The sequence below is a fragment of the Diceros bicornis genome, chromosome 5 (assembly GCF_020826845.1).
Source record: "Diceros bicornis minor isolate mBicDic1 chromosome 5, mDicBic1.mat.cur, whole genome shotgun sequence".
NCBI lineage: Eukaryota > Metazoa > Chordata > Mammalia > Perissodactyla > Rhinocerotidae > Diceros > Diceros bicornis.
In genome coordinates, this window is record NC_080744.1 from 47,404,917 (window position 1) to 47,426,165 (window position 21,249).

The following is a 21,249-nucleotide window of genomic DNA, read 5'->3' on the forward strand; positions in this document are numbered from 1 at the left end:
CGGGCAAGAGAAACAATAGAAAAAATAAACAAATGGGACTACATCAAACTAAAAAGCTTCTGCACAGCAAAGGAAACCATCAACAAAAGGAAAAGACAACCTAACAATTGGGAGAAGATATTTGCAAACCATACTTCTGATAAGGGCTTAATCTCCAAAATATATAAAGAACTCATGCACCTTACCAACAAAAAAACTAACAACCCAATTAAAAAATGGGCAAAGGACCTGAACAGACATTTCTCCAAAGAAGATATACAGATGGCCAACAGACACATGAAAAGATGTTCAAAATCATTAACTATCAGGGAAATGCAAATCAAAACTACAATGAGATATCACCTGACGCCCGTCAGAATGGCTATAATTAACAAGACAGGAAACAACATGTGTTGGAGAGGATGTGGAGAGAAGGGAACTCTCATACACTGCTGGTGGGAGTGCAAACTGGAGCAGCCACTATGGAAAACAGTATGGAGATTCCTCAAAAAATCAAGGATAGAACTACCATATGATCCAGCTATTCCACTGCTGGGTATTTATCCAAAGAACTTGAAAACACCAATTTGTAAAGGTACATGCACCCATGTGTTCACTGCAGCGTTATTCACAATAGCCAAGACTTGGAAGCAACCTAAGTGCCCATCAAGGGACGAATGGATAAAGAAGCTGTGGTATATATACACAATGGAATACTACTCAGCCATAAGAAACGATGAAATCCAGCCATTTGTGACATCATGGATGGACATTGAGGGTATAATGCAAAGTGAAATAAGTCAGAGGGAGAAGGTCAAATACCACATGATTTCCTTCATTAAGTAGTAGATAATAACAACAATAAACAAACACATAGGGACAGAGATTGGATTGGTGGTTACCAGAGGGGAAGGGGGGAGGGAGGAGGGCGAAAGGGATAATTCGGTACATGTGTGTGGTGATGGGTTGTAATTAGTATTTTGGTGGTGAACATGATGTAATCTATGCAGAAATAGAAGTACAATGATGTACACCTGAAATTTTTACAATGTTATAAACCAATGTTACTGCAATAAACAAAAAATTAAAAAAAAAAAAAAAAAGAAGAGGGCACGGATGAATGCTGGGGGGTTTTCAAAAGTATGACCTCGGGCAAGTCACTTAACTTCTACAAGCCTTGCTTTCCCATCTGTAAAATGGTTATAATACCTGCCCTGCTCACTTTACAGGCTTATTATAGGGGTCAAATGACATGAGAAAGTACTTTCAAAACTGAAGTGCTCTACACATATAAGGCTTTATTTTTTCCTTTCAAAAACAGTGGTTCAAGTTTCTTAAGTGGGGTTTTGCAGTATTAACTTACTTCCACGGATTTAACCATTTCAAAGCTACTCATAGAGCTTTTCTTCATATTTTCATCCAGTTTCTGAAAAAAATCACTTTTTATTTACTAAAAGGCCACAACTCCAGGGGAAAAAGAAGGCTTCTCTCCACAGTCTGACATAGTTACAATGTAAAATCTACTAATATTGGAATTTGCAGACCTGTCTCTGACACTAATCAGGTGGTTGATGTGGTAGACATGGAGATGTGCCCCACGTCCCCCCTTCAAGGAAGGACTTGCTGCCTGGCTACAGGGAGTGAGGTCAGGGTATGCTTCAGCTTTGAGAGCCACCTCGCCCCAGGTCATACCCTTCCTGGAGCAGCACACATCTGCCCCATGACCAAGTGAGATAGGGGTGAAAGCCCAGCCATTCCGCCCTGACATGGGATGCTCTGATGGGCAATACTCAATTTGGAGCTCCCCAGGGGGCTAGCGGAGTCTTTGCAGGACTGCACTGAGTTGGACTTCTCCCTCTGTCCAATCCAGCTTCCTCTCTTTCCTTCACAGGTGCTGATCCCTAATAAACATCTTGCATCCCAAATTCCATCTCAGCATCTGTTCCAGAGAACCCAACCTGTGACAATTGGCTACGATGTGCTAGGACGGCAGGATGGGGTGCAGTAGGAAGGGGTCTGTTTATTGAAACAAAACAGCAAAGAAAGCACAGAAAAGGTACAGGAGGGATTTGAAACAGTATAACTGCACGACGTCAGACAGCTCTGTGTCTAACAATGATTGGGTGACTGAGGATCTAAGATATGGCAACTATGATGGGTGGAAATCTGCCGTTATCTGCCCAACTTAGACCAAAATCTCGTACGGGAAGAAATATCATCTATTCTTACTCCCAACGCTAGAGATAACCTGGTTTGGTGGTCTCACCTTGAAGCATCAAAGGCTGACTTCTCAGAAAATGCAAATACCTGCTGGGTATTATACCAAAACCCCAGCCAGTATCAAGATTAGCCAAATCATCTACATGTTAAGTCACGGTTTTATTTTTCAACTACCTTTAAGTGTGCAGTGAAAGAGAAAGTGGCAATTTCTAGAACTCAATCTTTTCTTATTTCATTTGGAAAGGTGGGTTTAAAGGATGAGATTTAGCCTGCTGGAAGTCAGAGATCATACATAGTTTCTGTAGTGACAGAAGCCACTGCCAATCCTGGCAATAAAAAGTAATCTTTGAAAATGAAAATCTGTCATCCACCAACCCAACACCCCCTCCCCCCCACACACACTGAAAACCTCTCCCTGGCTTCTTATTGCTCTTACAATAAAGACCCCAACCCTGCAAGGTCCCACCCACAGTCTGGCCCCTAACTCGGTCTCCAGCCTCACTTCACGCCCTTCTCCTCTCTGCTCCTGATGCTCTCTATGCTGCAGCCTTCTCAGGGTTCCTCAAATAAGCCATGGTACCTCCTGCCATAGGGCCTCGCACGCACATGCTGTCCCCTCTGACTTCAACTCTCCTAGCCACACCTGCATCCAGTTAACAGCAGCTCTTCAGATTCCAGACTAAGCACCATCAGTTCCTCAGGGAAGCCTTCCCCCACCACACACCCCACGTCTGGGACAAGTACTTCAGTGACATGATCTCACAGAATATGCTCCTTTCCTCAGAGCATCTATCACATCGTCTCATTTAGAATTATCCCCTCATGTCTGTGATTCCTGGTTAATCTGTCTCCCCACTCAGACCGTAGGCTTCAGGAAGGCAGAAATGATGTCTGGTTTTGCTCTTCATCCTTCTCCCAGCTCCTAGCACAGTTCCTGGCAGATAGTAGTCACCCAATTTGCTGAATAAATGGATAGATGAATGGATGGATGGATGAACGAGTGAATGAACGAGAAAAAAGAGAGAATTGCTGACTTTGGTTGGGTGGCTTGAATTTTCTTGGGGTTAAAATGTATAAATAGGGAGTCAAAACCAGACACGGTTGGGTAGAAGATGTACATGGTGGCAACTAATAGAAAGACTTTCTCCCTAACCACTGGCAAGGGGAAGGGTCGGGGGGAAGGCAGCAAAGCAGCATCAGCAGTCACAGCATAGCTGCCAACCTCACCACAGAGGACCAAAACACCTAAGTGCCAGGCCTTAGAGTAAATGACAATTATTCACTTCACAATCAGGAAGAAATGTGGAATTAAAGTTGGAGTATATGCTTGAACTGGATTTTATTCTCCAAGGCCCTGAGGTTAACCAACTGGAATCATTTTTTAAGGACCATTCTATTTAACCTTTGGAAATGAAGCATCTGCCTTTTAATGGAAAAACTACTTCTTGTAAAGGTAGCAGCACACTATGTTCTTGCTTCTTTGGTCTCCAGAAAAGAAAAGTCAGATATATCTTGTGTTCTCACTGTATCTTGAACCCCCTATGTCAACAAAATAGTCCAGATTAATAGCTAACTTTTTTTTTTAATAATAAGTAGAAAGTACCAGCCAATTTTGAGAACTACTAGGCAGGGCCGTCTACATAGATGTATCTGTCCCTCAAGAAGTCGTGGAAGGCTTAGGAAGCCACAGATTGAAGGGCCCACATAAGCAATCTCAAAGCCACTGTATTCAGACAAGAGGCCAAATTTACCACTCTTTCAAAAGTTCTGTTCCTCAAAAGGCATCAACAAAGTGTAATTAGGTAATCAATCAATTAATCAAATATTCCTACTTGGCACAAACCCCTGCTGTGACAGACACAGTAAAGAGAGGTCCCTTCCTTAAGCATACTATAACCCAACTAAAGAACTGAGATCTGGAAGAACTAAGACGTCAGTCAACAGCACAAGGCACAGACTGGGTGTCAGCAAGTTCAGACAGCCCACAGCCAACAACACTAATGTCCATCGAGTATTTACTCTATGCCAAGTGCATTACATGCATTTTCTCATTAAATCTTCACAACCTTTGAGACAGATATGATTACAGTCTCCTTAGAAAAGTTGAGTAACGTACCCAAAGTCACAAAGTTAAAAAGTGGTGTCAAGCTCAGGTCTCTCTGATTCCGAAGCCCATGTTCATAACCTCTGAGTCCCTGGGGCTTGCAGAGTTCAGGGAGAGCTTAAGGCTGGCACAGAAGGCAAGGCTTGATGAGGAAGGGGGCTCTGAGCTAGGCCTTAAACAGGGGCAATTCTGAGACAGGACAGAGAAGGAGAAAGGTTGATGCATGGAGCTGTGGCGGAGAGATGGTGGAGAGAGAGGACGGATGAGAAAGGGGAAAGAGAACAGATCAAGGCCAGCAGCTTGTATTCAGCCATCTTGGGGTGAGGGGTGAGTGGAGATACCTGCCTTGTAGGCTGTATCAACATGCCCCAGCCTTCTCCTTTCTTGTAAAATACCATATTCCTATACAGAAAGGCTTGGAGAGGAAACTGGGAGAAGGGTCAGGTGGAAAAAGAATCTGGCTTTTCCTTTGCCCTCTTTCTGCTCCTCTCTTAGCTCCAGTGCACTCTACCCATCCAGCCCACAGTCCATGCCACACCTTTTGAGTCCTACCCCCCAAGAGGGGCAGCATCTTGGCCTGAGGTTGCCAGATAGAGCTTGGTTGGTTCCAAATGGAACTGGAACTCCACTCCTTCCACTGGCTGTGGGCTCTGAACCAGAGGGGTGTGTGTGTGTCAGGCTACACTCACTCTCCCGATCAGTAGACAGGCAACCTTCCAAGGAAGGTGGGGCCAGTGCTGTGGCATAAGCAGAGTTTCGTTCTTAAGCTCTGCCACCACTACACACACATCATTTCACGTAGAAATACCCTCACTGCACAGCCTTTCATTCATTCATTTGTTCATTCACTCATTCAACAGGTAACTATTGAATGACCATTTCAAGCGAGGGACTGAGCTAGGCATTGGGGTAGACAGCCTCAAACAAGATGTGGTCCCTAACCTCAATAGCTGTATCCTCTGTTGATGATGGGCACAGGTGACAGAATGGTCAGGCGACAGTAACTGCAATGAATGTTAGGATAAAGAGGAGCTCAGGAGGCTCCACAGCATTCCAACTGTTCACACGGCAAGCTGCATGTCTTGTTCATTTCTGTACCTCCAATGCCCATTACTGTGCCCAACACACAGTAGGTACTCAGTGAATTTTTAGTGAATTAAATGAAGATCCTGCTGGGGCTGAGCCCCAAGTCTGTCTCTCTGCAGCTTCTCCTCATTGGTCTCAGCCTGACAACTGGCATCCTAAGCCTGGATGAAAAAAGATAAGGATACATGGCAGTTCTTCAAATAGGTCGCAGTATGTTAGAGTTGAGAGGAACTGGACAAAGGTGTCTGTATCACCTCCCTCCCCTCCCAACCATCAAGTCCTCGCAGTTGGAGTCCTTCATGAACCACTTGGACCTTCATGCTTTCTTAATTCCTCCTCCTTCTGGATGATTTTCTAAGAATACTTAAGTTGGTCAACGTCCCTATTAAAACTCAGGAATCCAGACCTTGACACAGAACTTCTGACTGAGATATAACTTCGGTTTTCATGTGCTTCCTCAGAGGTTCTACCCTGGCTGGGCTGGTAAGTAGTGGCAAGAAGTCTGATACTCCCCCAGGCTTTCTCTTCTGTGCCAAAAACCTACCTACAAGAATTGGAATGTAAATCTTTGGGGACGAGATGGTTACAGAACTCCTACTATTAAGTCATAAGGCGCTTGCTCCTCCATCATCCTACTTGTTCCTCCAGTGCTGAAACAGCTGTGACTCCCTGTGATAGAGGAAGTCCTTTCTCCTTGACAGCTCCAGCTGGCTCCATGTCAGGGAGCCACTTCCTCTTCTGAGACAATGGGCTGTAGAAACAGCCATCTTGGCTTCTGGTTCTGGGTCTTCCCACACCACTAGGGCCTTCTGTAGGCCCTGGGGTCCTGGAGACGTAGAACTATTCTGAGGAAAGCTGAGAAAGAAAGTGAAGAGGACCTCTGAGGAGACTGAGAAGTGACTTTGCATTTGGAGGACAGTGGCCCTTGAGGCACAGCAGGCATCTGAGCTGACTGGAATGGGAGGGTGCTGTGAATGGGTAACTAGCAGGCATGAGGCCCTCTCAAGAAAGGCAGGCTAAGTAAAGTCCAGAGGGGCCTGGCCAGAGTCCCAACATTTCAGCTGGAAAGCACCTCAGAATCAGTCCAGACTTATCTTGGCGCTTGCTCAAAGTCCCCCAGCAGGGTAGTGGCAGAGTGGGGTTAGAACCAGTCTCCTGGGCCAGCCCCATGGCTTAGCGGTTAAGTGGGCCCGTTCTGCTGCTGGCGGCCGGCGTTTGTTTCCCAGGCACACAGGACACACCGCTTCTCCCGCCATGCTGAGGCCGCGTCCCACATACAGCAACTAGAAGGATGTGCAACTACTACATACAACTATCTACTGGGGCTTTGGGGAAAAAAAGGAGGAGGACTGGCAATAGATGTTAGCTCAGAGCTGGTCTTCCTCAGCAAAAAGAGGAGGATTAGCATGGATGTTAGCTCAAGGCTGATCTTCCTCACAAAAAAAGAAAAAAAGAAGAAAAAAGAACCAGGTCTCCTGGTTTCCGCTCTGGAGTTTTTTTTTTCTCATCACCTGCTGCCTCCCAAGGATGGATCTCATGAGGGAGTTCTTTGCCTGTGGAATCCTAGAAATCTCCCTTCACAGATGACTCCTGCTTGCCCGGCAGGGCTGGGCTTTTCTGCTTCTGACCGGAGGCCTTTGTAACTCTCCAATGCCAGCTGTCTCCCTGTCTCTATCCATCCCCTTCCCGGGAAAGATGGAGTGGGGTGTTAGGTGGCCACGTGGGGCCCGGTGATGTGGGAAGGAGTGACAGGCAGCCTGGGAGCCAGCCCAGCAGTAGACCTCCTAGGGACAGTGGGCACCAGCCTTGGCATCTAGGCATGCTGATCCTTTTTTCCAGCGGGCCGTGTGGGGGAAGTAGGGGGTGGAATCCGGTGACTTCTCAAGCCATAAGAATTCCTGCCATCCCCCTCAGTCTGACCCTCCCTCTGCCTGTCTGGGCCACAGCAATGCCCACGGGCAGAGCGGCGAGAAAAGGAGACAGAGGCGAGTTTGCTGGTTTGCTTGGCCGGGCACGGGGAGCCTGAGCCCTGCCCGCCCCTCCTGCGCGGGCTGTCTCCACTCACTCCTCTCCCCCTCTGTCCCTCCGGGCTGCTCGAGCGCCACTGCTACTGTCCCCAACCCGCCCCACAAGCCGTGCCAAATGGCAGCGTGACTCACGGCCCTGCCACCAGCCCACGGCTTGCCCGCAGCGTATAAAGGATGCCCGGGCGAGAGGCGGCCGAGCCCTGCCCGGCCCGGCCCGAGGCGCACAGAGCATGGCCCGAGGCACGGAGCGAGGCCGCCGGGGCGCGGGCTGGGGGCTGCGCGGCGCCCTGGCCGCGGTGGCGCTGCTCTCGGCGCTCAATGCTGCGGGCACGGTGTTCGCGCTGTGCCAGTGGCGCGGGCTGAGCGCGGCGCTGCGGGCGCTGGAGGCGCAGCGGGGCCGGGAGCAGCGTGAGGACAGCGCCCTGCGCGCCTTCCTGGGCGAGCTGAGCCGGGCGCCCGCGCTGTCCCCCGACCCCGGGAGCGCCACGCGCAACAAGCGCAGCCACGGCGGGGAACAGGCGCCGCACATCCGCGCAGAGAGCCACGACATGCTGATGATGATGACCTACTCCATGGTGCCGGTAGGCGGGGGCTCGGCTCCCCATGGCGCCCCCGCCGGGTGGGCGGCGGGCAGCGTGGGGAGAGAGCCCCGGACGCCCTCTCCTCCCCTGGCCAGATAGCGAGGTGCTGTGCAGAGAGGGCCTTGGGTGTGAGCCCGGCTGGGGATGTCACCTTGGCCAGCACCCTAGCCCTCTGGGGTCAGTTTCTCCATCTGTTAAGTGGGGGAGGGGGTGAAGGGGTAAGTCTTCACCACTGTACATCTTCCACCACTGACGTCATTGAGTCTGCGGGCAAATGAGGTGTGTAGGCAGTGTTTTTAAGAGCCTACTTTCCCTCTTAACTTTGGACCAAAGCTTTCACTTTCCAGTGTGAAGGGAGCCACAGCGGCCTCCGGGCTCTGCCTGTGCAACTCGTCGGGACCCCCAGAGAGCACGGAGGCGGCATTTCTGAAAGAGCGCCGGACTCCTTCCCTGGCATAATCTAGTGATCTGGCTTTTCACCTGGCCTCGGCCCAGCCCCTCCAGATTGCCTAATAATCTTGCTTTAAATGAAGACAATCAGCCCTAATTTTACCAACCGCCTGCGGCCGTAATGCGGCAAAAGCTGCTCTTGGGTCTAAAGCCGTTCCATACGGGAGAAATCAGTATAGAGCGACTTTCTTAAAATGCAGTGTCAAAGCTGAGGTTCTTAATACAGGCTCCAGCGACTCGGTGGGATTCCAGAAATCGCCAGGTTGTGTGCTGGCGGCGAGTGCATCTAGAAAGAGTCCATAGCTTTTCCTGAGATTTTCAAAGGGGCTTCATTGCCCTGCTCCGGAAAAGCTGAAGAAACACTGCTCTGAAGAAAATCTTTAAAGCACAGCCTCAAATATCTTTTTTTCCAGTTTTAAGTTTCCTTGCTTTTGCTGATTTTAACTCAGTAATTATCTAACTATTAAAAAACCTTTAGATCACATTGCAGTTCTCCATTCCATTTCACTATCCATTTCAACGGCTGTGGTCTTATTTCACTCCGTAGTTACAAGGATTTCAGTTCTATCACCTCCAGTCGAGCGTGAGCCATGCTTTGGAATCCTAGGTATTAGAAGATAAAACCACTTAAAGCTTCTGTTTTCATAGAAGCTTTCAAATAGCTTAAGTACTTTAAAAACTATATGGAAGTACTATCCACTTCAAACACATCTTTTGATAGAGATAAATTTTCCATTCCTGGCTTCATTTTTCACTCATATTATTTAAAAACTTGGGCCCAAGCAAAAATTTCAAAAACCCTCTGTAATGAAGAAATCATCTTAGGGGAATTCGCTCTTTCTCTTGGCTCTACTGTGCATTTTGAGGGTTTTTTGAAACCCTCCAAGAACGGATGCATCTGAGCATCAACGTTTTATATTTTTAATCCTGCTTTTAAGGTAGAGGCTTATATATCTAAATTACAGCCTCTTCAGTCACCAACCCAACAGAGTGGAGAGACTCATTTCTGTGTCAATCTGAAAGCTAGATTTAACTGCCACCACCTGCTCTCTCACAGATCGGAGAGCAGAAACATCACATTTGTCAGGCTGAGAAGCATTTGTAAATTATCACCAACTCCTCCCTCACTTGCAATGGTGGCGATGTTTGACCTTTTAGAGTCACTGTGGGAATTTCCATGCAGGCCAGGAGAAAGTAACCATCACATTGCTGGCTTTCCTCTTGGGAGCAGTTCTCAAACAGTAGACTTAGAGATCGCCTGGGAACACATTAAAAATGCAGATTCCAGGGCCCCACCCTCAGACTTGTAGAATCATATATAATCTCCAGAATTGGCTTTCTTAAGAAGTCTTCTGACCCCCATTCCCCCACCCCCTTGGTGAGTTTGATGCAGGTGGTCCCGTGGCCACACTTTGAGAAACGCTACTCTAGACCACTACTTCTCTAACTTTAATGTGCATATGAACATCTTGCGGATCTTGTTAAAATGCAGATTCTGATTCAGAAGGTCTAATTTAGGGCCTGAGAGTCTGCATTTCTAACAAGCTCCCACTGATACCAATGCTGCTGGTCTGGGGACCACAGTTTGAGTAGCACAGTTCCACAGCAGTGGTTGCACAGTGAAATCGTATGGGGAGTTTTAAACATGACTGATGCCTAGGTCCCACCCACAGAGATTCTGAATTAATTGTTAGGGGTGCAGCCTGGGGGTGGGCACCCACTCACCAGCTGGAAGGACCATGGCATGCCTTCCTGATGACTGTCAGCTGGGTTAAGCATCTCACTGTCACCCCTTGAGGCCTTTGCTTCGGGCAGAGGTACCAACTTTATTGCTGAAAAGCCTTTTACTTTATATTATATTATATATTAGCAATTATTCTCACCATTTGCCTTTGCAAGTTTTTCTCATCTTTACTCTGTTTTTTCTCAGAACAGAGAATTATTCACATGAGGAAACAATTTTTAAAAAAGAACTTTCACGGGGCACCCCTAGTAGAAAAGTTGCTGGGGGAACTATTTAGTATAGAGCATGGAGGTCAGCGTGCCCACTTCTCACGGTTGCAGTCTTCGCCTCCCCTCGACCTTTTCTACAACACCAGTAGGTCTTGAATGAGGGTGAGATCAGAGGTTCCCCCACTGAGGTCCCATGTCCTTAGAGATCTAGGAACAAAGACATAAACTGTATGCAAACTAATGTCAGCATTTCAAAAAGTCTTGTGAAATGGCTCGTTTATCCAAGATGAGCCTCCTCAAGCTGACACTTCAAAGTTCTGTGCTTTTGGCTGAAAGTACATCAACTCAGCATGGTAATTCTGGTTAGCACATTCTGACCAGAAACTGATGGGCAGCTGTAAATGACTTTGTTAAAAAGGGCAACATACCTAATTATTAAGTACAGTTAGTTTGGTACAGTCAAACACATTAAATCTTTAAAAGTAAGTGGGTACTTGGAAGAAAAGTAATAACAAGGGCCCTGGGTACCACGGAGCTAGACCAGGAATGGGAACTCATCTGCCAGGAACTCCTACGGGAAATGCTGCTTCTGTTTAGTCTCTGCCGCTGCCCCACCCCTCTTCTTCCATCTCCCACCAGCTGTTCTCTCTCATCCCATTCTTCAGGTCTCCCCTTTATTGATGTTCTGGTAGCTTCCTTGTCCTGCCCGAAATCTAGCGTCGAGCACCCAGTAGGAAAAACTTTTAATTCTCATAATGTGCACCTTAACAAGCTCTAAATGGATCAAAGGTTTACATTTTTAAAAAATGAAACTCTAAAATTACTAGAAGAAAATATGAGTAAATACATTTTTAACCTTGGAATGAGAAAGACCTTTCTTTCAAACTATAACTCAAAAGCCAGAAGCAAATAATAAATAAATAAATTTAACTACATTTAAAAAGCACACACAACAACAACAAAACTTCTGCATGACAAACAATGATAAAAACAAACACACGCACCATAAACAAAGGCAAAAGATAAATGCCAAACTGGAAAAAAAGTTTGGCTCATATCATAGATACAGGGTTAATCTGAATATATATAGCATTCCTAGAAGTCAATAAGAAAAAAAACAAGAATTTAATAGGAAAATCAGCGACAGCAATAGGAATCCAATAGAAAAATGGAATGGACAGTTCTCAGGAAAAGAAATGCAAATATCTCTTAAACGTGTGAGAAAAGATCCCTTGATTTAAAAACACAAATTACAGCTGCTCTGAAATTTTCATCTGTCAGAATGCCAAAACTGCAGGTTTGACCATATATTCCGTTGGGGTAGCTGAAGGAAACAGACATGCTCTTGCATCACTGTTTGCTGTTTGGAGTGCAAAATGACAACCCATGTGGAAGGCAATTTGGCAATACCTAAAAAGATTACAAATACATTTCCCCTCTGACCCAGCAATCTCACTTGTGGGAATTTATCCTGCTCAACAGACTTGATCACATATGAAATGACATATGCACGTAGTCGTTTATTGCAGAATATTTATAAAAGCAAAAGACTATTAACAGCACATGTCCATCAATACAGGATTAGTTAAATAAACTGACCTATACATCCGCTGGGATACTAGGTAGCTGTAAAAAAAAGAATGAGGAAATTCTATATGTATTGCTATTGAAACAATCCCCAGAAGATATTTTAAGTGAAGAGAGCAAGGCAGAGGAAAATATATATTGTATTGCCTTGTGTAAGGAAGAAGGGGAAAAATAAACGAAGAAACTAATAAAAGTGCTTACTTAGGGAGGGTGGGGATAAGGTGGGAATGAGCCTTTCACTGTATAGCTTTGTATATTATTTTGACTTTTGAACCAGGTGATTGTGTTACTTTTGTTGTGCGTGAAAAGGCCATAAGGTTACATGGCAGCTGCCATCAGGATGGGGGGTGATAGGGCATGGTAGGGACTGTGCCAGCCTGAGGTTCATGTACTCTGTCTAAAGGAGATGCTCTTGCTGATTTGTTGCTGTACAAGAACCAGAGCCCAGTGTGCCTCATCTTATGATTTTTTTTCAAGAGAAGTAAAAATCTGACTTTTTATGTGAAGTCGCTTGGCTTTTAAATATTGACAAAAATTCCAAAAATTTTTTTTAATTGGCTGACAGTGTGTTGGCCAAACAACACTCACGTTGTTAGGGGCCATGTTATGAATTCCAAGCTTGGTTTACAGCAGTCTCATCATATAATCATGAGTGGTTTTAAACAAAAATGGTTTTATTTAGCTCAACCACAACCGCCTGCCCCCCTCCCCAGCCAGTTATTTCCCAGTCTGATTCTGAAAGGATAGTAGTAATTGTGCCATGGTTATTGTTATTGTTGGTTGAGTGGAGATGTTTTTTGCATTTGGTTTGGTTTGGGTTTTGTTTTGTTTTGTTTTTTGGCTGTTTCTAAAAACTCCACTTTTGGTGGATGGAGATTTCCATCACTGTGGCTTTTCAAAAGCATGTGCTCCAATTCTGAGGGTAGTTCCCAAGGGTAGTTCTCCAACTGTGTTAAGTAGTAATGCATCGTTGTAAGAATCATAGAGCTTTTCATGAGCACTGCTATGGGGTACTCTTATATGGATCTATAAATTGTCTTGCTCATAGGGGAAAAAATTACATTAGCTATAGTCACAGCTCCTGTTTGCATGGATGCTATATTTCCTTGAAGGCCCCAAGGTGGCTGTGCCAGGATTTACTTTTATTTCCCACCCCTTGTACTGAGTACTTCCAGATGATGTAAAAGTTGAGGTTTTAGACCAGGGTTGACCAACTATGGCCTATGGGCCAAATCCAGCCTGCTACTTGTTTTGTACAGCCCACGAAGTAAGGATGATTTTTACATTGATAAATGGTTAGGAAATAAATCAAATGAAGAATAATATTTCATGACACATGAACATTATAGGAAATTTGAATTTCAATAACTGTCAATAAAGTTTTACTAGAATACAAACATGCCCATTTTTTCCATATTGTTTGTGGCTACTTTTGCGCTACAACTATAGGTTGAGCAACTGTAACAGAGACCATATGGCCTAAAGTGCTTTCTGCCTGGTCCTTTATAGAAAAGGCTTGCCAACCCCTCAAATAGTCGGTGGTCCACTGGAGCAAAGGGGCACTAGGGTTGTTCCTTTAGAGAACCCAGGGTACTAAATCAGGATTGTTCTAGCATTGGGTTAACTCTGGTTTAGAAGACCTTACCCAAGGAGACTGAATCCAGGACAGAGCCAACGTGATAGTGTGGTTCCACTCGAGAGGGAAGGTATATGCAGGGCTGGGCCAGGCCCTCAAGGCTTGCTCTCTCTGGGCTGGCTTCCCATGTCAAGAGCAGCCAATGTTTGGACAGCATTTGCCTTATATCTTTTTGATACAAGGCATATGCCTTGTTTCAAACCCCATCTATTCTCTTCAGTTGAAGGGGAGAGACTTATACTCCGTTAGGTCCTGACATGTGGAGTGGGCTCTACTGAGAGATCAGAGGCCTGATACAGCAGGACAAAAAAAGACAGGGCAGCCGAAGTCATAAACCCACCTACAGAGCCTGGGAGGTGGGTTTCCGTGGCCTTCCTCACAGCAGCGTGTGCACATGGGCACTTGGGGTGTCACACCTGACCCTGTGTTGTTGGTTTGCATGTCAGAAGCCATTTCCAGATGTCAGTTAAGAATGGGAGAGAACTTGAAGCTACATATCTGCTAAGACTGTGTCTGATATTTGTACTGTGAACACATGCATAGACCTAACACATATATCAGGTCATAATGGTACGTTGAGTAAAACAGGGGAGAGCTGGCCTCTTACCTACATTCTTTAGATACTTTCTTCATCAACACATATTTTGCATACATGCAAATAAACCATTCAATGTCGGTATAGAGCTGTCATGATTCTCTAAGGACATATGTAAGAAACTAGTGGGTCAAGACAGAGCATCTGGACCCATGAGAACAGGGCAGTTGTGCTGACCACATGAAGGGCGTTAAACCATTTGGTCCTGTTCTCAGATCCTGGAGCTACTAAAAAGCCCCTAGGCTCTTTCTAGCCAAAGCAGCAGAGCTGAGGGCTGCAGGAACAAGCCTGCTGAGCCTTTATGGCCTGAGCAGAATGGACCTTCTGGGGCCTGGGGAATTGTCCACTGTCATCTTTGTCTGCTGTTTCTCTGCCTTTCCTTCAATCTTCACTGCCACTGTGCCAGGGATAAAATGGATTTTTCCCTTTGGAACTCAAAGCCATGTGCCCCCCTGGAAAACTGCCACTCCACTCTGGGGAGACAGCAGAAGCCCCCAGACTGCCCACTGGACCACAGGCTGGGAGATCCTCAGGTAGAGGGCCCTATCTGGGTGAGTTCCAGAAAAACTTTTCAGATCACAAATATTCCGCTGCCAAGAGGTGGTTCATCCTCCCCTGTGCTCTTGTTCCAGAATCTCTCTGTGGCTTTCCTGGGTCACCTCCCGTGGTGCTCCTGCTGCCTTCAGCCCTTGTGTGCCTGCCCTTAACTTGAGCAACCTGAATTCCTTCTTCCCTGTTAGGTTTCCAGCCAAATTCTCTCTCCCTGATGCTTCCCTGAGGTATGTGGTGGTGGTAAGCAGTGTGGACCTGGGAGTCAGATGGATTCACATCCTGGGCCCACAGCTTGGTAGCTGAGTGACCTTGGGCAAGTCTTTTAACTTCTCCAAGCCTCAGTTTCCTTGTCTGTAAGACTGAGATAATAGTACCTACCTCATGGGGTTGTTAGGAGGTTTAAGGGAGATGATACAGGTAAAGTGCAGTGCCTGGTATAGTCAGGTTCCCAGTAAGTGTTCATTGTTGCTGTTATTAAGATTAATCACTGTGACTTTATCGTTAGCCCTTCCTCCCCATGCCCCCGGCATCTTGTTTCTGTGTTTACTCTTTATCTCTACTTCCTTCGGAATTGCCAAGTCTGTTCATCAGTGCTTTGATCAGCTACTGCTTCAGGACGATATTTGGCCTCTTGAAGCCTAGATTGGCATCACACCAACCTAAATCATCTTGTCATTGACAACAAAATAGAGTCAGCCTTGATACGGCAACAGGACTTCTGCAGTGGTTCAGGATCCCCTAGGTCCCCAGCCCTCCTGCATGGCCACTGATGAGGTTTGACATCCACTAAGAGGAATCATCTTCACCCTCTTTCTGACTGGCTCAGCTATTATTAACGTCTGTTGATTCCTGTTGGTGATGGTCCTGAAAAACTTTTGGATGCTTTCATTGGGAAAATTGAGAAAATGTGAGTGGAAGGTAGAGCAAAAACTTATAAGGAAGGAGAACATTTACTTCTTAGGAGTCTCATGATCTCCAGCATATGGTTACCTATGTGAGAACTATCAGAACAGCTTTCAGATCTGATAAAACACACTTATCTGAAAAAAAAAAAAAGACATTCTTTTTGTTCTCTACATTCCTGAAACTCCCCTCCCCTTCCTACCAAAAAAAAGAAATCCTTGGCCAAATCTAGTTGACATTCAAGCTTAATTTACATGCATTTTATCTACAGACTAAAGGTCATGTTGTGTGAAACAAACTGAAGCTTTTAGATCGTGATTCTGCTACAAAGGGAGCATTTTTCAGCCCATCAGTTGCCTTTATGTAGCTCTTTGAGTTTTAACAACTCTATATTTTAAGTAGATATAATTTATTTCTAGTTTAAAGTTCAAGACACAATTTTCTTTACTGAAAGGTAGAATTAAAACAACAAGGCCAACTAAAGATCATTTAAAATGCAATTTGTGGAGTTTGTTCTGAATGCAATAGATAGAGTAACCACTTCATTTGTCACTTGGAAACAAGTTTCTCATGCTTACCAAAGTGCTGGGAACTTTGGAAGCCCTGCCTGGGCTGTATGTAAAAACTATGAAGTACTTGGAAATGTGTTGAGGATAACTGTAAAGGTAAAATGATGAGCTGGCAACTGCAAAATAATTCCCCAGTTTTTCAGGAACTTAGTGGATGAGCACTGGAGTCTGGAATCCTTTTCACTAGAGGGTGGGAAGTGCCCTCTCTCTCTAGGCAACACTTGAGGACCTTGGAATCAATCCCTCTGAACAGGAAGACCTTTAGAGGAAAATCTTTACTGTGAGTTGTGTGATGAGCATCAGGGCAGTCAAAAAGAGAGAAAATCAAGCCTCACTAAAGTGATGAAGGAAGGTTTCATGGAGGAGATAGAACTTGAAATGGGCAATTTAGGGTTGGTGAGATTTGGGCAGGCAAGAAGGGCGAATCATTCGGAGTGTAGGTAATAAACTTGAGCCAAGGTCTAGGGACTGGAATGAAAATGGCACAAGGCTGAAGAGCCAGAAGCCAAGCAGACCTTCCTGCACTGAGGCTTTTGGGCTGGCGGGAGGGGAAACTAAGGTTGGCGAGGTGAGAGAGAGCCTTGCATTTCGACTTTCAATAAGTTGAGACTGAATCTGGTGGGCAATTGGGAGCCATTGTAAGCTCTCTACTGGGGAGAGTCATGAAGAAAGTGGTTTTATAGGACTGATCTAGTGGTGCAATGCAGGCAAGACTGGATAGGGAAGAGACCAGAGGCTAGAAGAAAGTTAGGAAATTATTGCATTAGCCCAGGCAAGAAATGATTCATGTCTGGCTAAGGTGATGGCATCAGAAATGGAGAAGAAGCTATATATCCTAGAAATATCAAGAGAGAGGAATGAATTGAACTTGATGACTAATTGGATATAAGAAAGAGAAAGAAGCCATGTGGTCCAGATCTGTGTGACACCATGAATGGTGTTGGCATTGTGGACAGAAATGAGGAAACGCTGAAGTGGGTTAGTTTAGAAGTGAGATGTTGAATTTATTTTGAGACTGAATATGAGATGAAAAGAGAAAAAAAGAGAGAAGGAAAACTGAAAAAGTATTCAAGGAAAGGAGAGCATCTTGCTTCCAAGAAGAACTCTGTCTTCTCCATGAGAGAGGTCTTTACAAGTCTAAAGTAGAAGACAGACCCCAAAGCCTTTATAATGAGCAATGGAATCATACTGTATGTTTACTCCTGGCTCCCTTATTAGCTGTGTGAGCTTTGACAGGCCACTCAACCTCTCAGTGTCTCAATTCTCTCATCCTTAAGAAGGCAATGATAGCAGTATCCTCCTTAGGTGTTATCACAAGGATTCCATTCAATAATCCATGTAAAGTCCTTAGCATGGTGCCTAGAACTCAATATGTGTTAGCTTATTGTTACTGATATTTTAGTATTTCTCAAATGCTTTCTTTCTGTGCTTCAGGGAATTTTGAAGCCTTATGATAAAAAGAATGGCAATAGAATCAACAGAACTTGCCAGAGAAAGGGCAGGGCGGATTCTAGGTTGACTGTAAAATTTGGAATCCTGGTGATTAGGGCAACACACAGATCTCTAGAAAGAATCCTCTTTCCCAAATAGTGTTTTTTCTAGTTAATGGATCCAAAAGGAAAAATATATTTTGGGTATTGGATTTAGGGAAGTTAATTATACTAAGCATAATTTGCAAATATTTTTATTCATGTTCAATGTGAACCCATGCATTGATTCTTTCAGTAACCAAATCTTTTAGAATCGCATAGGAATGGCACATTTGTGAGACCAACGGTCCCATCTAGCCAGTGTTCTGATGCTAACAGCATCAACAATTGTTTTGTGGGTGAGCATCTCACTGGACCCCTAAGGACCTCCTCCAAACGTTTTCTGGAGAACCCACTTGTAGCTATTCCCTGTGCCTGGGGAGGAGGGGGCAGAGCAAGGAGTAGATTGACAAAACATCTTCACAAATGTTTTTGCTATGTACAAAGAATGCCACAGGGCAGAGTTTGGGGATAATAGTTTAATTCTTTGTCCATTCCCCTAACATCTGACAAGTTACTTCACTATGGTTTCTGTACACTTTTCTGACTATAAGGTGGGGATAAGAATGCTTAGGTAAAAATCAGAAATTATCTGAAGATGCTTGTTGAAGGGAACAACGTGAGCACAAAATAATGTTACTAACAGTTAGTGAAGGATTATTCCCACAGCACTCCTGCTTCAGAAAACTCCATTAGAGGCCTGGGAGAGACAAGTGATTTTCAGCTCACTTCAAAACACTCATCTCTTCCTCCCCTCATTTCTTCTGCGCTTATTTGTCTGTATCACACAACTAAAACTTTGCTTGTTTATAGTCTTGGTCTCTAATTTGTCACCTTTAGTCACCTTGTATCTTTAAATATATCTCACTGTTCTTTGCTAAGCCTCTAGTGAGGTGTTTGCTGAATACTTCTTCCCTGATGAATTCATCCACAACTCAACAAGTACAAATATAAACTAAGATGTCTGCCAGCTTCTGAATCTAGTTTCTTGCCAAGCTAAGAGTTTGGAAAATGAGCCTTAGAGTATTTTTTAAATTCCTTCTTCAGAACTCATGCTACCCACCAAATAGGAGATGGTGTCAGGTATTCGTAAGACTGACTTAGAGACCTGCTCTACCTGTCAGAGATTCATTCATTCATTCGACATGTAGTTACTGGGCTCCTACTGTGTCCCAGGCTTATTGCGGGGATGCAAGAATCAGTATAAACAAAACATAAAATCCCTGTCCTCTTCGACTTTGTGTTCTGTTGGGGAGGGGCAGACACAACCCAAAGTAAATTATCTAAAAGATTAGAAGGTGATAAATGCTATGGAGAACAATAAAGCAGGGGTGAGGATTAGGGAGAGGGGAGGAGAAGATGCAATTATAAGTCATGTGGGTGGGGAAGGCCTCACTGAGAAGGGGACATTTGAGCAAAAACTTGAAGGAGGAGGAAGTGAGCTATGTGGATATCTGGGGAAGGGCTGTTCAGGCAGAGGGAACAGCAAGTGCAAAGGCCCTGAGGTGGCAGAGTGTCTGGAGAGCTCAAGGACCAGCAACGAGACTGCAGCAGAGTGAGTAGTGGGGAGTAGGAAGAAAGGAGGTCAGAAAGATAACTGGGGGGAGGAGGAACAAGGGGACCAGTTGATGTAGGGCCTTGCAGGCTGTTGTAAGGACATTGGCCTTTATGGGGAGCCTTTGGAGGGTTTTAGGCAGAGGAGTGACATGATCTGACCTGCCTTTTCAAAGAATCACTATGATGAGACTCTGTGGGCAGAGTGGGCAGTGAGAGCAGTAAGGCCATTTATACAGCTATTGCAATAACCCAAGAGAAAGAAGAGAGTGGCTTGGGCCAGGGTGGTAGCAGTAGAGCTGATAAGAAGTGGATGGTGTCTAGATATGTCTGGTGGTCGAGCTGATGGAATTTGCTGACAGCTTGAGTATGAGATGTGAGGGGAAAAAAAGGAGTTAAATGATTTCAAGATTGGTGGCCAAGCAATGGGAAGACAGAATTGCCATTAACTGAGATGGCAGAACTGCAGACAGAACAGGTCTGAGGGAAATTCAGGAGTTCTGTTTGGGGTATGTTAACATGAGATTTCCATTAGATGTTGAGGTGATGATGTCGAGGAGGCAGCTGTGTGCCAGAGTCTGGGAGTGGGTCCCAGTGGAAGGCGTGCTCAGTAAATAGTGGAGATACTGAGCATGAGAATATTCATTATCTGGACACAGGAAGGCTCTAACCAAGAGTCAATCTACTCCTTAGTAAATCCAGACTTTTTTTTTAAAGCTTTTTTAGGACCAGCCTGGTGGTGTAGTGTCTAAGTTCGGCATGCTCCACATCGGCAGCCTGGGGTTCACAAGTTCGGAACCCGGGTGTGGACCTACACCACTCATCAAGCCATGCTGTGGCAGGCATCTCACATACAAAATAGAGGAAGATGGGCACAGATGTTAGTTCAGGGCAAATCTTCCTCACCAAAAAATAAATAAATAAATAAAATAAAGCTCTTTTATAAGCAATCAAATTAAATCAATGAACTGTATTGTGAGCCTTTTGCACCCAGAGATCTTGTCTTATTACTTTTATGAGCACGGGACCCAGCTTATCAAGTGTTTCCTGATAAATAGATAGGTACTTCTAAGTCAGCCAGAAATATGTTGGGGGGAAGTTTTAAAGAAACCTTTTAGCAACTGAGTAATATGTAAGTCAGTATAACAAATGCTAACTAGGTTGCCTGTTCTGGGCAGTGTGGGTGCACACTGTGGGCGATGAGGAAGAACAAGAAAGGAGCCCCCAAGGAATTTACTGGCTAGTGGGAGGGAAAAGACAAGTCCTCAAACAGTGATAACACAAAGCGAGGGATAATAGGGCCCTAAGAGAAGTAAGAATAAAATCCAGTGGGCGATCAGGAAAGATTTCAAGAAGGAGGTGGCATTTGAGCCAAGACTTGAGGTATAGACAAGACTTCAGAAGGAGAGGGAAGGGAAGAAGGCCCTTGAACAGCAGATTGTTCGTTTTGGTTTGAGCATGATATAGGTAGATGTAAAAATATGTGAAAAGTCTTTGCCTTTGTTCTTGAAAATTATTTTGAGTATAGAATTGAAGATGTTTTCCTTTCAGTACTTTAAAGATGTTACCCCACTGTCTTCTCACTTGCATTGTTTCCAATGAGAAGCCTACTGTTATCCCTGTCTTTGTTTCTCTGCAGGGATTATGTCTTTTCTTCCTCTGGCTGCTCCTAAGACTTTCTCTTTATTGCATGTTTTAAGCAGTTTGATTATGATATGCCTTAGTTTCGTTTTCTTCGTGTTTCTTTTGCTTGCATTTCATTGAGCTTGTTGGAAATATGGATTTAGAGCTCTAATTAAAATTTGGAAAATTACCTGCCATTATTTCTTCAAATATTTTTCTGCCCCTTCTGCCAGCCAGGGACTCTAATTACACACGATTGGGCTACTTGAAGTTGTTCCACAGCTCACTGATGATCTGTTCA

General features: G+C 44.9%; 1 protein-coding gene across 1 annotated transcript in view; it reads left to right on the forward strand.

The window, feature by feature from the left end:
• The first annotated feature begins 7,646 nt into the window (after window positions 1–7,646).
• The window catches only part of GLDN (gliomedin), a 56,848-nt gene continuing 43,245 nt past the window's right edge, over window positions 7,647–21,249 (forward strand). Inside the window, exon 1 of the mRNA XM_058540459.1 lies at window positions 7,647–7,997. Coding sequence (XP_058396442.1) covers window positions 7,647–7,997 — 351 coding nt within the window. The remainder of the gene's footprint in view (window positions 7,998–21,249) is intronic.